This window comes from Hoplias malabaricus, chromosome 12, assembly GCF_029633855.1.
Source record: "Hoplias malabaricus isolate fHopMal1 chromosome 12, fHopMal1.hap1, whole genome shotgun sequence".
NCBI classification, from domain to species: domain Eukaryota; kingdom Metazoa; phylum Chordata; class Actinopteri; order Characiformes; family Erythrinidae; genus Hoplias; species Hoplias malabaricus.
Genome location: NC_089811.1, coordinates 33,248,359 through 33,265,809, shown reverse-complemented (window position 1 = coordinate 33,265,809; position 17,451 = coordinate 33,248,359). Strand labels below are relative to the sequence as shown.

Below are 17,451 nucleotides of genomic sequence, written 5' to 3'. Positions count from 1 at the left end.
CAGCCATCATTGGCAAGTGTCCTGTGACATTTTACATGCTTTTTGAGTTTAAAAGCTGGCTTACAGCAGAATGTTAGAGCTGTGCATGGTAGTACGTTGAAAGCTGGTGTTAAGAGAGTGTATTCTTCTAGTCTGCCTTCTGAGATTTATGAGCTTCTGGTGGGATCACAAATGGTGTTACATATTATGGCTGCACAGTTTATTTATTTAACCACAAAATTCATTTTTGCCTTATATTTTTAAAAACAAAAGTTGCCTCAACTTAAAATTTAAAGCACTTTATTTAAAGCGCTTTTAGAATATGACTTAATTCTTGACATCAACTAAGTCAGGTTATAATAATGTAATATAAGCTACATTTTCTTTTTAGAGTAAACTGATATCTCCTCATATATTTTTATGAGTGCTCTTTTGGTGGTGTTCTGAGAATTAATATATTGTAATTGCATCATGTAATATATGAGTAATATATGTACATAGTGCAGCCCTAGTGCACATGCTATAAAGACAACTGTCTTTGTGGCAAATACTCTCACTTAAGTGTGTGTGTGTGTGGGAGTGGAAAAAGACCTGTAACACACAAAACTGAGATCTCCTTTTATGCTTTTTTTGAAGAACCAGCTGTCTGGGAACCTGCTAAGGAAATTTAAGAACAGTAATGGCTGGCAGAAACTCTGGGTGGTTTTTACAAACTTCAGCCTGTTCTTCTACAAAACACACCAGGTGAATGCACACACATCACATTACATCACAAACACACAGACATGCATAAATGTGCCCACACCTTCTGTGTACCCTGTAAAAGTCTCAAATCCCAGTGGAATGTCTCCTTGCTGAGCTATATAAAGTGGGTGTATATAAGGGTGTAACATGTTCGGTCTCTCTCTCACTCAGGATGAATATCCATTGGCCAGTCTTCCTTTGCTGGGCTATTCTGTAACTGTTCCAGCTGAGTCAGAGAACATCCATAAGGACTATGTATTCAAACTTCATTTTAAATCCCATATCTACTACTTCAGATCTGAGAGTGAATACTCCTTTGAGAGGTAAGCTATAGACGTGTGTGTGTGTATATAAAATTACATGGTCATTTATAAAAAAGACAAACGTATTAGTGATGGTTTGATTCATTTAAAAAACCCATTTCCAGAATTGTTGGGACATGTCTTAATCAGTTCATTCAGTAGAACACGTATTTAACTGGCAAAAGGAAAATTATAAAATTTTCAGTGACAAACGTAATTCTCATTTTTAAATATGAACAAATGTAGAATTTAATGTCTGTAAAACATTTTTAAAAATCAGTGACAGGGAGCTGTTTAGCACCGTATCACATCATCTTTTCACATTATTTTTCGGAGTTCTTGAGAAAACATCTCATCTTTACGGCAGAATATGTCTTCCCAAAATACCAGAATAAGCTCACACACCAAGGGTGCCCTCGTATATACGCATATCACCCATGCCATGGACACTGATGGACTAATGACTTTGCACTTATTGTTGGTAACAGTCTGAATGGTCTTTTTTACCTTTGGTGGTAAAATCCAATATGTGTTTTTCCCAAAAACAAGCAGAAAACTCATCACTGTGGTGGTACCTTTTGCTGGCACCCTCAATTGTACATATTCTGTACGTTTTTCTATTTTAATTTTATTTATTTATTTAGAAATGGTGTTATGCCCAATTTTATCTCCTGCGCTTGCATTATATTTTATTTTACATATTTTTTGTAATGAAATATTACAAAAATACAGCTCTCCTTCTGCAGACAAGAATGTAATGTACCTTTCGGAAACACAACTGGACTTTTAAACCACTAGGAACAATGGAGGGGTAGGGCTGAGGACTTCAGCTGTTACCAGTTAAACTGCTAATTGTGAAAGCTTCCAGAACAGTGTTACAGTGTTCTTTTATCAGTAAAATAAATGCTCATCATTTCTGGAAATGCGGCTTGTACGTTTTAAAATATTTATCAGATGCTCTTATCCAGAGTGACTTGCAATTGTCGTATTGTTATAGTTTTACTGAAATGTAACGTTAGCTACACCCACTACTACGCAAAAGGTACATGCATAGTATATTTGTTAAATTAATTTGTAATGGTCAGGTCATAGTACATTCTCTGTTATCGTATGTTTTACATGTGCCTGCTGTTTTCAGTAGCACTTTATTACTCTGTTGTGTGCAGGTGGATGGAGGTGATTCGCAGTGCCACCATCTCATCCAGTAGAACTCGCTATCTCAACCGCAAAGAGCCCTACTGAGCCACGCAGCCTTAGGGAGCAACTGTGTGTGTGTGTGTGTGTGTGAGAGAGAGGGTGTAATCTGATCTTGATGATCAGTTTGTGTTAGCTCTAAGACAAAATCACTTTTTGTGACATTAACGTTTTCTATCATGATTTTACACACCATAAAATGCATTAATCCTGTGCGTCTGACAGTCCCCATGAAGAGTCCTGGTGCTTTTTTTTAATCTGTGACATGTCTGCTAAACGTCGTATTTTTCTGCATATCTGCATTTTTCTGCATTTTTACTGGGCTGTTAGCCTCTTTTATAGAATCTCATTTTATATACTATAATTAACTATCTATCTGTGCGCACTCTGGTCGGCCATAAGTGTCACTTGTTACTTCATAATGGAGGCCTCTCAATACTGGTGCCCTGATTTTTGATAAGTATCTTCATATGCATTTTATTTCTGAAAAACAACTTTCTATGTTTTGATGACTTCTATTAACTGACTGTCTTCTTGTAATTCACCACTCAATGTGCCAAACATTTTTTGATGTCTTTCAGATTTAAAGTACAATTACCATTCGTTGATGAAAAGGAGCTTTCATGAATTTGCATTTTGAAGAGGTTTTGAAAATGTAGATTGCTTTAAAAGGTTTTTAAAAAACAGAACTTTTAAACATAATTTTTCTCATTAAGATATCTAAGGTACTTCAAAAAAGAATTACATTAAAATGTATTTTATGTCTCTCATTATATTATTATTAATATTATTGATGACATTTCTTAATTCAGGGTTGTTAAATTGTACGCCGCTGCCATTTTAGGAGTAAGTCACACACACGCTCACTCTACATTACAAAGCCACAGCTCACTACACTACAACAACCATGCTCCTCACTGCAGTTTATGCAAAATCCACAGTCAGATGCTACACATATGAAGATTGCCATTGAGGAAGTAAAGCTTTAAAGTGTAGAGTTAAACATGATTTTGTAGTTTCATAAGCACTATTTACTCTCCGAAGACAAGGCTGCCTCATGTGAAGGTGTGTCAGAGTGGTTCATCTGTGAAAACTAAGGAAGAACCTGAAAAAAAAAGGACAAAAGGGTGTTTGCAGTGGCTTCACTAGTGTCTCTGGGCAGGGGAAGGAGGTTTTCATATTCCAGATAAATAAGAAAATAAAGAAACACAGAGTGCTCTATGGATATGAAAGCAATAAACACATTTGAACATCCTGAACAAAGTTGTTTGCTTGAATTTGATTACATACTGCTGTGTGTCTCTCCGTCTCTCGTATTAATTCATAAATACATACATAGGTGTGTGTGTGTTCTTGAGATAAAGTTGTTTATTTTCTGTGCTGATTGTCCAGACTTACATTAAGCCCAGCCATGGCCTTAATGGGGATTTTCCATTGAAGATTGGTGTTAATCAGTTCCTGCCCTGTATGCACTGCTGCTCCAACCTCTAGATGGCAACAATATTACAATAACGCATTAGGTTTACAAGACCTTTCAGTTGATTCCAGGAAGTTCATGAATCTTTGAATGAGTCCCAAAAAATTCACTTGAGTAAATCACATTGTGATACATGGGTCTTTTCCTGTAAGTGAAGTGTGAAGCCCTACTGATAATGAACAGCGGGAGCTCTCTTGCTGTTGAGCTCGGTAGTGGAGCTGTTAAATGATTTAGACATGACCAGCTGGTCTGTACTACAAAGGACTTCCCTGCTCTCTCCTAATAAGCATACTGGCTCTTTAATGAGATTTTAGCTCACCTCTCAGGCCTTCTGCCTGACTGAACCAACCTACTACTGGGGTCTTGTTTATGAAATGTTCTTACACACAGATTTGATATTGAAAGGAACAAATAAAAATTGACCAATTAAATGTTTACAAAGAAGGTGATCGACCAATAACGGTAGCTCTACAGTCAGACCGTCCAATCCGAAGATTTTAGGCTACTTCACCACGCCCCCTTGTCACTCAAGCGAACCAATCGGAGTAGGGGAGGGCGGGACTAGTTTGTGAACGAAACTTCTCGAAGTTCTATGTAAGCTCTAGAAAAACAAAATGCCGGACGATTGTGAAATTCCGCCCGGACATTTTTTTTAAGTCTAAAACAGAGGACATGTCCGGTAAAAAGAGGACGTCTGGTCACCCTAGTTTAAGAATAAAGAAAATTAAAAATAAATGAGTGACTTTGTGTCATTGTCAGAGCAGTGTACATTTTTGTCTGTGATCTGTATCCAGAAGAATATTAGTAGCAGTGCGTTTGGATTTCAAATGGATTTGTCCAAATAGTATTTAGGTGTTAAAGTAGACTGATGCTCCTAATTGGAATTGGATGTAAGCCTTAGCCCATTTCAAAGGGTCACAGCAGGGTAGGGACGAGATTTATTACATTCAGATGACGTTGACACACATTTTAATGGATTAATAGTGTTCTATTTTAAAATCATACAAATTTTACTCCCACTAATGTATATTATCTGTCCCAAATAGAGAGGAATTGCAGTTTATTTGGGGCAGTGATGCTTCAGGTCCTGTGCTGGCAGGTGATGGATGTTGAGTCACTGTTTTATTGAAGTAACAACACTTTCCTGCTACTCTGCCCAGCTCCATAAATGATGACTCATTTTCCATGTTGTGTTTCCATAAAAGTGTTTAGACTGTGCATGTTCTCGTTAAAAAAAATCGTGCTTTTTAGGGCCTTTGTCTTGAGTCGCGTTTATGTCGTTCACCAGTCTCAGTCTGACATATGGTGACCGTGTAAAGGGTGTTTACTAACGCACAGCAGCTCTCACTATTTCTGACGTATAAAGCACAGCTCGGTTTCCTCCACCCGTATTCCGACGAACACGGCTTCCTCTGCAATGATTGGCCGGTATGTCATACTCAAGCTCCGCCCATTCCTAAAGAGTGACGTGAATGTCACTGATACAGGCTGCAGTGTAAACATGTAGAAATGTGATTTTAAAAATATTTATATATTGATGAAGCTATCTAAAGCATCATTCATCTTTTTTAACCAAGTCAATCTGACAGTGTTGTGGTGGGTCCACAACCTGCAGGCATCACTACGTGCAAGGCTGTTCAAGCAATCTAAAACAGGAAATAAATAAATAAAAATAATTCTGGAAGAGTGAATATGAATTTCATGTATTCCTAAAGTATTTAGTGTAGCACTCAGCAATCAGTTCAGCCTACATGGTCGTTTGACTTCATTAATTCATTAATTTATTATCTGTAACCGCCTATCCAGTTCAGGGTCACGGTGGGTCCAGAGCCTACCCAGAATCATTGGGCACAAGGCAGGAATACACCCTGGAGGGGGCGCCAGTCCTTCACAGGGCAACACATTCACTCACACCTACGGACACTTTTTGAGTCGCCAATCCTACCAACACCTACCAATGTGTGTTTTTGGACCGTAGAGGAAACCGGAGCACCACGCGGACACAGGGAGAACACACCACACTCCTCACAGACAGTCACCCGGAGCGGGAATCGAACCCACAACCTCCAGGTCCCTGGAGCTGTGTGACTGCGACACTACCTGCTGCTGTCGTTTGATTTCATTCATTCATTCATTATCTGTAAGCGCTTATCCAGTTCAGGGTCGCGGTGGGTCCAGAGCCTACCTGGAATCATTGGACGCAAGGCGGGAATACACCCTGGAGGGGGCGCCAGTCCTTCACAGGGCAACACACACACACTTTTGAGTCCCCAATCCACCTTCCCCATGTGTGTTTTTGAACTGTGGGAGTAAACCGGAGCGCCCAGAAGAAACCCACGCAGACACGGGGAGAACACACCACACTCCTCACAGACAGTCACCCGGAGCGGGAATCGAACCCACAACCTCCAGGTCCCTGGAGCTGTGTGACTGCGACAACTACCTGCTGCACCACCGTGTCGTTTTTTAATTTAATTAATATTAAAAATTAAAAATATTAAAAAATAAAATTTGTAGCTTAAGCCCAATAAGAATAGCTTTGCAGTCACATCCACCACACATTACCCATTTAACACATTCCCAATAGTTGGGATTGTACACAGCCTGTCGTAGCTCATGAGGGCGGGGGTCTCGCCTGAAGACAGGTGGGGAGAGGATCCGTCCTCTGGTCAGCTGTGTGTGGAGGCGGAGCTCAGACCAACGTAGACCGAGTTTAGGAAAGCGTGCGAACCTCTGCCGGAGATGAGGCGCTGACTGTAAAGGAGAATGGCCTGTTTTGGAATTGAGACCCGTTCAGAGAGTGTGCGCTACCGAGGAAGCAGCGGTATTTGTTCAGTTAAACTGAGTTCATAATGAGTTTGCGCAGGCCAGTGCGAAGAAGGCTATGAGCCCTGAAGAGGCGCGCTTCTAGCCGAGACCCGAGGGGACAACGCAGGCGAATGGTGTGGAGTTTGTCTCGGTTGTAATCATTAAACACTCGTTTGTTGCTGTCGGGGCGAGTTTGACGCTGAAAGACGATGTCGCTCCCAGCGCAAACCGAGACGAGGAAGTTTACCCGAGGACTCAGTAAACCGGGCACCGCCGCCGAGCTCCGGCAGAGCGTGTCTGAGGTGGTGAGGACCTCCGTGCTGGTGGTGAGACTTTAATTCACTATAAATCACACTGAGCCGCTGTGACCCAGAGGTGTATTCACTTACACTCAATACCCGCCCTGTGCCAGTGATCTCTTTCCTTTTGACCATTAATAAATTGTTGTAAGTGAAATACTTTGACTAGAAGTAATCCTGTATTATGAAAGGAGTCTTAGTGGCTGCTCAGTTAAAGCTTTAATGTTGCTCACATTCCTCTCGTTTAAGGATTAACTAGGCAAAGTGAGTAGTCAGTACTGGAGGGGCTCCTACTTGTTGGCTTTCTACTTGACTCATGCGGGCTTTTAAACGGTTATAACCACCACTTTTAGGCCTGGTCCACCTGCAAAACACGTTTCTTTACCCACGTCCTTCTTCCCACGTTAAAACAATAAACACTAAAATGAACAGTGCAGTGGGCTATTGGCCTAGAGGTGGGAAATACTGAGGTAGCTCATTCCCAGCAAATTCAAACAACACTAATGCACGCTACGGCACCATAGCTGTGCTTTGTAAACTGTTGGAACACTCTCTGACATGTCACTTACTCTGTGGTCCATCATGCTGTGATTCTCAGCTTATTTTCCTATACACCCTGAAAACAACAGCTACTTCACAACCATAACTGAGGCTACTCTTCAGTATTTATCTGTGTCTCCATATCCATCAGACCTGAAAACGTCTAAGGGCAAAATTAGGAATCTCCCAGCATGTCATCACTTGTCTTGTGCAAAACTGGCTTCACTTCAGTGCTTCATGTTTGTACAGAGCTAGATTTAAACCACACGTGTATCTTCTATATGTTTATGTTGCCGATGTATGTTCACGATGAAGTCAGTTGAAGTGGTAGTTTTCTGAAATGAAATAATCAAGCCTGTAAGTGTTGAAGCAGAAGTCATGTGTTTTCTTTGTTTACTTAGTCTAGTAGATGTGTGTGTGTGTGTGTGTGTGTGTGTATGGATAGTGTTTGTTTACACAAATCTAAATATGACTTAACAGGGAGGTGTGTGTAAGTGTGTATTTTCTGTCTCTTAATGTTTGTGTGTGTGTGTTGCCTTGGATGTTTTTTCAAACTTTCCTAACATGTTGCTAAGACACAGAAATGGATCCCATCCAGGCCCCTTTGTCAGAGAAATGGAATCCCGAGAAACACACTCTTTTATACACTCACACACACTCACAGCCACTCCTCTGTATGATTAATTCATTGTCCTGTACTCCACTGAGCATGTAGCAGCATCGCGCCATAGCAGTTTGGGTGTATTATATTAGCTTCTTTATCCGGTTCAGGGATGCTTTTGCAATGGCCGATGAGTTGGCAAAGGGATGTAGTATATCTTCCTGAGGTTTGCAGTGGCTATCAAATCATTCAAGTGCCCACTGGCTTATGTGAATGTTTTTGAGGTTTAGAAAAGCGAACTATTACAAACATGTTTAATTGCATTAAAGGCAAAGCACCAGCGATATGAAAGTGTCAAACAAATAAATACAGTGGAGTTTGAGTTCCTAACTTGTGTTTATTGATAGTCAGAAAACATGTTAATTCTTACTAATTCAAGGAATAAGGTTGAAAAGACCGGTGGTCCCCCCCCCCCCAACGGTGTTCGGAAACTCTAATAGGCGTCTTGCCTGTGACGTAGATGGTGGACAACAACTCTAGAAGTTGCACTTAATTTAATGCAAAATGACGAAAAGGTGTGTTGTTTTTGGCTGCAATCATTCAATGTACAGTGGGACATCTGTGCACAAATGGCCCAAAGATCCCAAAATATCCAGAAAAATGGACTACATTTGTCAACTTTAAACGGGCACTTTGGAAAGGACCATCCGCTCACTCCGTTATCTGTAGCTCATTTCACTGGCGCTTTTCCAACAATATGGGCATGTAAGGACACCAACGAAAGGAGTTCAAGAGCCTCTGTAACATGGAGGTAAACAGGGTAAGGACACTCACTTCGCCTGTTTTAGTTGGTGTTAGTTAACGTTATTTTGACTCGCTAAACTCGGTGGCTCAGATTATACTCGGCTACGTAGCTGCATTACGGAGGTTTATAGTGTCGGATGAATTCGAGTTCGACTTCGATCACATTTACAAGAATAACGGTACCTCTAAATTTGAGTTTAGCTTATTGCTAGGCTATTGTCATGAATAATGTTGGTTATTTAGCTAGATACTGTCATAACAGTCAGTCATAACGGTGTTTTACCGCGGCGTTGTTCAGATGTTGTCCACCAGTGACGTCACGGTTGCGTTCAAGAATTTCCGTAGCGAGTCAATTTAATAAAATTGTCAGTTTTAAAGCAAATTAAGCTGCTATTTTCATTTTAATTCATACTTATATACGTCAGTAACTAAAATAATCTGAAATATTCATGGAGGTCCATTAAGTGGTGCTTAGCCTTTAAAGAAGATTTGAACATAAAGTGGATCATATTTCCTGTCACAGATCTTATTAAATATGTTTGATAAGGTTATGTCACTTAAAATGCCAAATCAATTTTTTCCTTGGACTCATAAACAGTGTAAAGTTACTTTTGTTGTTGTTGTTGTTGTGATATCTGATTACATTACTGTAAGCCATCCCTACCTATTCTAAAGCATAAATATTCAGCTAGCTCAGAGATTACCCCTTGACAGTATTTTACTCAGAAATATGTTTTGCTATAGAAACAAAAATGTATTTTTTATAGTTACATTTTCAGTAATGCATGGTTTCCCATGATATTGATGTTTTACAGTGTTTATTTAATATTCGCTTTAGGTTAAAAAAAAAGGCACCCTAGTTCAACAATGCATGTAAGAGGTCTGAGTTATGTGTCTGCTCTGTGAAAACCCCAAGACCTTCAGTGGGCAGAGATTATGTGTACAACTGTGAGCAGCTCACACACATGCATTCCAGCATGAAACATGTAAATACATTGGGAGTGAAATACGTCTCTGTGTCAGAAGAAGAAAAGGCAGATTGTGGTGGGTTTCTTAGAATGGGGGCTCAATTGTGGACCTACAAGCTGCAAACACAAACGTATTGTGTTTGGTGTTCGAGCCATTATGGGGAAGCATCCATTAGGAACTCTGCAAATATGGCCTGTAAAGTGCCTTTTAGTGTTTGCTGGCGTGAGAATATGGCTCCGGAGAAACATGGAGACCTCCATCATTTGCACATCATATGGTCGATTTACACAGATCAACCATAACATTATGACCATTATCTTGTTTCTACACTCACTGTCCATGCTCTCAGCTCCACTGACCACACAGGAACACTTGTACAGACTACAATTACCGGCTGTAGTCCACTTGTTGCTGTACATCTGTTGTTTACCCAGATTCATGCTGTTCTTCAATGTCCAGGACCCTTACAGGGCCATCATATAGCAGGTATGCTTTGGTTTGGTGGATCAATCTCAGTGCTGCAGTGACACTGATGTTGTGGTGTTGTGCTGGTATGTGTGGATCAGACACAGCAGTGCTGCTGGAATTTTTAAACTCTCACTGTCCACTCTGTTAGACACACCTACCTTGTTGGTCCATCTTGTAGTTGTCAGAGACAGTAGCTCTTACCTCTAGTCCATCAGTGGAAACTGGGCTCTGTTGGCTGGATATTTTTGGTTTGTGGACCATTTTCAGTCCAACAGTGACACTGAGCTGTTTAGCAGCACTGCTGTGTCTGATCCTTTCATAGCATCACAAACAAACAACACACCACAAGCATGTCAGTGTCACTGCAACACTGAGAATGATCCACCGCCCAAATCAGGCCTGCTCTGCGGTGGTACTTTTGGGGTTCTGACCTTTTGAAGGACACTGTGAAAGGAGTAGAACCACAGATGGACTATAGTCTGTAACTAGAACTACAAAGTCCAACTACAATAACACACCACCACTATGTCAGTGTCACTGCGCTGGGGTGTGTAACAAACATAAGCATAACAGAAACCGATTTTAGAACTTAAACCATCATGTCATGACATAGTCTATCCCCACATACTGCAAGTGTATTCCCGGCTGCAGGATCTATTGTAAGCATAATCTTGATGTTCTGTAGGGCTGAACGATGCAGGGAAAAAATATAATTGTGATTTTTATGGCCAATATGGAGATTGACATTTAAATTGTAATAATCATCTATAAGTTTATTTTATATGAAAATGTAATTTGATAATTTCACACTTTCTAAATGATTTCTGTTAGAAAATCATTCATCTTTGAGCCTTATTGTTCAAAGATCCGTATGGTAATACAGGGGGTCCTCGACTTACGATGTTGATCCGTTCCTACGTCGCGTCGTAAACCGATTTTTGGTTTAAGTCAGAACATACATACATACTGTACGTAAATAACATACTGTAAGCACTTATCCTATCCTCACACCTACCCTCCTCGGTCCCGAGCTGCTTAACCGTGTATTCTTCCGCCGCGCACACCAAACAGTTCGCGTTACAATGTTTACGACGCAAAACCACTCAAGTCGAAACAAGGCTTTATACAGTAAATGGGAGATGTGTCGTAACCATGAAACATCGTAACTTGGGACTGACGTAACCCGAGGACCTTCTGTATCTGTATATTTGATGTATTTCATTATATTATTGAGTGACATTTTTAGGTTAAGGTCTGTATTTGCAGAACTGAGGATTACAGTTATGATCTCTATTTTTGTGTTATACAGCTTCTTTAGTCATCGTCCCTAGAAGTGGAGTCTGCAGTGACAGTGAACATTGAAGCACATGTCTTGGCTTATATACAATGTTGGATGTTTAGTCAAACAGGACGGTTTACTTTACAAAATAAATGACAAAGCTCGAATGTGTTTAGGAACTTTGCAATGTTTGGCTGTTTCTTTTACTTCACTTCTACTTGTGCCAGATAACTACCAACCCCATTTCCAGAAAAGTTGGGACATTATAACATCAAGAATCCAATATAATTTCATTAAGTTTTAGTTAAATGTCAATAGCACAAAGTAATTATTTTACTCAACTACCTAATTGTATTTTGTAAACACATTTAAAACTTGATTTCTGCAGTACACTCCAAAAATTTTGAAGCTGAAACATGGACTATCTCTGACCACAGCCCATATGTTTACTGTCTTTTGGAACATCTGAGATGAGCTTGGGTGCAGGGAATTCATTAGCAGTTGGGCTTAGAATTAATGTATGGCTTTCTCTTAATGAAACAGAGATTCACAGTGCATATTTTACTGTAGAGGCACACATACTTAGGTGATAACATGTTTTATTTATTTATTTATTTTTTTTTTTCCTCCAAGCCCATGATGCTGTGTTTATCACTGTAACGTGACAGTTCCTTATGCAGCGCCATCTGCAGCACCAACCAACATTGGTGTCCAGCCTTACCCTATATGGACTCCTGTTTCTCCAGAGTTTCTGAGTCATATCACAATATTAAGTACATAAAGGACCCACTTGACCCATCTGGTTACAGACTGGTAAATATGGACTATAAAATACTTTCTTAACTGCTGGCTATGCAGTGAGAGAACATCTTGCCAACCGTAAATTATCCAGATCAGATTGGCTTCATAAAAGGAAGATCGTCCTTTGATAACATTAAGCATCTACTCCATCTTATATGGTTGAGTCGAGTGAAATCCCAATTGCAGCCTTCTTTTTAGATGCAGAGATTAGAGTGATCTATTCAGAGCCTAAAGCTGATGTTTTGGTTAATGGATTGATCTCATCTTTTTTTTTGAAGCTGTATAGGGAAAGAAAGCAGGGTGACCCACTCTATATGCTGTGTTTATTACAATATTCCTAGAGCTGATTTTGATTTCATCTGTTCGTGTATGCTGTTCGTGTATGCAGATTACATTTTATTGTTCTTCTTGGATCCTGTGGTTTCAGCTCCAATCTCACTGGAAATAGTAGAAACGTATTCATAATTTCCTGGATATAAAATCAATTGGGGTAAGTCTGAGGTAATGTCAGAGTCTAGAACTTGCCATAGGACAGTCATCAACACACTTCCAGTCAAATGGAGGAGTGTAGGATTGCTGTATCTAAGGAATACAAATGTCTGCTGCTTGTTTTCTGTTTGTGCAGGTACATTCTTACAAAAATATTGGAAAGCCCTTTAGTCTTCACTTTTTTGGGAGGAAGTTGTTTCAGATCTTGTTGGAGAGTGGTTGGGAAAAACACTACCAGTCCTTCCCCAGCTTTGCTTCCTTGGAGACAAATCTGGTTTACCCCATGTGTATGTATTTGGACTTTGTGGGGTTTATTGCTGCAGCAAGAATTATCCTTCGATATTGGAAGTCCCAAGACAAACCTAGACTCAGAATAGTTAAAGTTAATGATAGATACCACTCCATTTAAAGCCATTATTTTCTCAGGTGTGGTCTCAACTTTTTGATTATTTTAAAGATTTTATGGAAAATCTGCAAGTAGATATGTTGTGCAATGTAATATGTATAATGTAATATTACCCTTGTCCACTTTTTCTCTTGGGGGTCTGAAAAATATGGTTGAAAAAAGACAAACTCGTTTCAAAAATATTCTGTTTGAACTAGTTCACTTTTGATTCATTTTCTAACTTCTTCACATCCACATAATGTAATGCATTCCAATTTTTTTGGAATGTGTTGCAGGCATCAAACTTTGTTTGTTAAATTACAAATAGGAACTTTGTCAGTTAAAAAATCATAGATTCTTTTTCTTATTGCATTTTACAAACACAGAAACCTGTTTGAACCCACGCTGGTGTGCTTAGGTGTTTACAATGACTACATCCCATGCATTTTGCTGCCTGTGTGTGGAGTTGAGACATGTCTTCATCCCCCATCATGCCGTACGATGCTAGAGTGCGATGATCTGATTCCAATGAAACAGTAAATCAAATCCTGCTGACTGGGTCTGTTCTTTCTTATTTGAATTTCTGTTCTCACTGTGATCGTACTAGTTTGTTACAGAGCAAATCTGCCTCCAAGTGAAACACAGAATCAGGAGATCCTGTGCATTCTTGGCCTGTTTCATTAGATTAGTTCAGATTAAAAACCTCTTGCTCTGTGCACAGTTCATTCCCATTCCAAATGCTGGAACCGATGCTGGAATTTACAGACTAAATACCCTTATGGGCAATTCCACCCAGTTTAGTTTGTGTAAAGATAGAGTCAAAGGGTATAAAAGTCTCATGGCACTTCGAGCATTACCTTTTACTTTATAATGAAAACAGCAGAGTAGCAGGCCTGCTTTCTTTTATATATTCCCTGGCACTTGTTCTGAATTGTGTTTTTTGCCATTTGAGGCCTGTAATGTATCAGGCTAATTATTGTTTAATTAGATAAGTCATAATTTCAGTTGGGCGGCACGGTGGTGCAGCAGGAAGTGTCAGAGTCACACAGCTCCAGGGAACTGGAGGTTGTGGGTTTGAGCCACGCTCCGGGTGACTGTCTGTGAGGAGTGTGGTGTGTTCTCCCTGTGTCTGCGTGGGTTTCCTCCGGGTGACTGTCTGTGAGGAGTGTGGTGTGTTCTCCCTGTGTCTGCGTGGGTTTCCTCCGGGTGCTCCGGTTTCCTCCCACAGTCCAAAAGCACACATTGGTAGGTGGATTGGTGACTAAAAGTGTCTGTAGGCGTGAGTGAATGTGTGAGTGTGTGTCACCCGGTGAAGGACTGGCGCCCCTCTCTAGGGTGTGTTCCTGCCTTGTGCCCAGTGGGCTCCACACCCACCATGACCCTGAATTGGATAAGTGGTAACAGACAATGAATGAAAACTTTCAGTTTCCATATTAACAGTACATGAATGAACAAACTGCCATATTTGTCTGTAAATATGTGTAGATAATATTCTATAACTTTGGACTTGGTGCCAGTCTCAGATTGTGTTGTGTTGTATCTAAATGCAGTGTAATATGTTGATATATTCCACACACACTGCATTTTGACATTCCTTAAAACCGGCTCGGTAGGCTTGCTTAAGAGAATCTGGCGTTACTGGTGCTGCTGAAGCTATTCTAAACTTTATATAGTGAGTCTGCTACATGTCTAAATGATAGTGTGGAGGCACTTTTCAAGTTGTCTGTGAATAAATGATGGTGTATAATGGCTTTAATGGTTTCCACAAGCATCTATTTTTTATGTTTTAGAGTGAACGGTTAGTATACAGTATACAGTCAATAGTATACAGTGCCGCATGTCAATGGCAGATCTATCTATATTTCTCTCTGATACACAGTTATTCTCCCATTTTATCTGTAGTAGTTTCACATCATAAACACTGTTTAATATTAGAGCACAGGATGGTTGATCTGATCATCCAGTGCAGTTGTATGTGCATTTATCTGTTTGTTTATCTGCACTGCTCATCATTTATTTTATGTATTTATTTTATTTAAGAAATTGCCTTTAAATTATTCAAAGGGCCTCTGTTCTGTGCCTGATTAAGCAAGTAGCCAGATTGATAAAAACATTGTATATCTTTAGTGAGGACAGACAGGGTTTAACTGTTTTTTTTAATAGGGGAATGTGTGTTAATCTTTTGGACCTTGTGACACCTAGTAAGAAATGGGTTGTTCTTGCTGCTTGTTTTCTGTTTGTGCACTTAGTGAACTGTTAGAAACCTTCTGCTTCTAAATAATAAGAAAATAGGACTAAGCCTCACACACTCAGCCAGTTTAAACACTGGGAAGAGAACAGATGACATTTCATGAAAGGATGAAAAGGTACGATATACAATATACAGCTTTATTCTCTCTGTGTAATCTCTGTATTTTTGTTTTCTCTTTTGCACTTGTTGTTGCTTCTATGTCATTTCTTCCACCAGTCTTATTGCTTACTGCATGAGTAGTGCTGATGAAAGGTCATACTTTTATTTCACTTTCACTCTCACTCTCTCTGTGGGTGCATATGTTTCCTAAGTTTAACAGAGAGGGCATTGTCATTGCTGTAATTTAATTAAAACCACCATCTAGGCTTGTGTGGGTGTTTGCTCTCTTATCGATCAAACTGGCTCTTTCCATACGTTTGAATTAGTAATGTGCAGCATAATAAATGTTATGATAATCTTCCAGGTTTTCCCCAAAATATTCTCCCCCAGTTTGGTCATTACGAGTGTCTAAAAAAACTATTTTTTCCTTTGCAGTAGTGTGTACTTTGCAGTCAGAATTTAAGTCTTTAAGTTCTTGTTTAAAAACCAAACCAGGAAAACAGTTTGTGATTTTCAAACCAAATGATTTCCAACTACATTTTTTTCTGTTGCATCATAGTGCACATGTCACTCTTGACATTCCTCAGTAATCCTGTTTAGGCCAGGGATCTGTAATATGATATTCATACTGGTCTTACCTGTGCAGAGAGACAATAGACACATTCCCCTGAATTGTCAGACTCTGAATGTGTGTTTAATAGTGGTGTGTGTTTCTGTGTCGTGAGAGAGAGCTGTTCTTAGATATCTATTAATATGAAGTCAGATTGACTTCTCAGTTTGGGAAGTGATACTGTATGGTACAGTATATTTGTGGCACACTATTTACTATTACTATATGAGTTACTATGATGAGGACTTGGATATTGATACGTTAAAGCGAGATCTGTTAGAGTACTTTGAACGTTGGTTCTTTCCAGCAAGCCGGTCTGTTTTTGCACCAGTTTTAAAGGGAGCTAAGGCTGCCTTATTCAGAGCTGCTCTCTGCTTAAATCAGGACAGAGCCAGAGATATGGGTAGAGTTAGTAAAATTATATGTATGGGCCCTATTAAAGTATATCAAAAGTATGTACATACTGTCCCATGGTTTTGTATTCTTAAATATTTCCATAATTTATAAGAAGAGCTTCTAACCTGGCTACTAACAGAAATATTGTCTGAACTTGAAGGATGACTAATAAAACTGTAAACAAATTAACTGTATGTGATGTGGCTTTATAGGTTTTGTATGTGGGAAACTTAACAGCATGGTTAATGAAATGGTTGTTGAGATAAAAGCAAATAATCATAATCAAAAGCAAATAATCATACAATTTACAAGTGAAACAGAAATGGTGAAATTTTCATTTTCAGAACTCTACACTTGGAGACTTTGGGAGGGATGCAGACTGAGCATTCAGACTTTATTCATTCCTTTTTGTGAAAAAGGGCAGTATATCTGACTGCATATCGTCTCCTAGCACGGCTCCACTCTGAGATCCCGCCTTAATCTACTCTAAAGGGTGTCCGACAGAGACAAAAAGAAATCAAGTTGGTCATTCTGGAATTAAAGCAGTTTTTCAAGTCAGACCACAAGAACGTTTAACCTCTCACCACAAATAGCCTGAGCATTTGAGATCACTGCTGAGTATAAAACTGATACTCCACTTCCCAATCACAAGGAGAGCTCAGTGCGAGCCTTTTAAATCTATTTTATATGAACAGAGTAGTGGTTAAGAGAGATGGTGTGCGCTTGCAGCTGCCTTAGAGGTTTCGAGAGATTGTTCTCATCATGCGATTGTGAAATAAAACACACCCATAAGACTAATGCTAAATAATGACCCAAGGATTCCACAAACCAAAATGGGGAGCCAGTCCAAAAGCCTCCAAATGTTTCCCTCTGCTTCTTTCTCTCACTTTCTCATCATCATCAAATCTCAGCATGTTCTGGATGCACTTTTTAGTGATGATACATGGCTCTCTCTT

At 39.6% G+C, this 17,451-nt stretch overlaps 2 protein-coding genes across 3 annotated transcripts in view; both read left to right on the top strand.

The window, feature by feature from the left end:
• LOC136710384 (FERM, ARHGEF and pleckstrin domain-containing protein 1) overlaps nucleotides 1-3,471 on the top strand; it is a 48,279-nt gene extending 44,808 nt beyond the window's left edge. Inside the window, exons 24-26 of the mRNA XM_066685870.1 lie at nucleotides 616-723; nucleotides 895-1,046; nucleotides 2,192-3,471. Coding sequence (XP_066541967.1) covers nucleotides 616-723; nucleotides 895-1,046; nucleotides 2,192-2,267 — 336 coding nt within the window. The 3' untranslated portion in view covers nucleotides 2,268-3,471. The remainder of the gene's footprint in view (nucleotides 1-615; nucleotides 724-894; nucleotides 1,047-2,191) is intronic.
• Nucleotides 3,472-6,416: 2,945 nt separating this feature from the next.
• The window catches only part of zmp:0000001200 (dedicator of cytokinesis protein 9), a 78,682-nt gene continuing 67,647 nt past the window's right edge, over nucleotides 6,417-17,451 (top strand). For both annotated transcript variants that reach the window (XM_066686201.1, XM_066686200.1), the window contains exon 1: nucleotides 6,417-6,830. In XM_066686201.1, coding sequence (XP_066542298.1) covers nucleotides 6,714-6,830 — 117 coding nt within the window. In that variant the 5' untranslated portion in view covers nucleotides 6,417-6,713. The remainder of the gene's footprint in view (nucleotides 6,831-17,451) is intronic.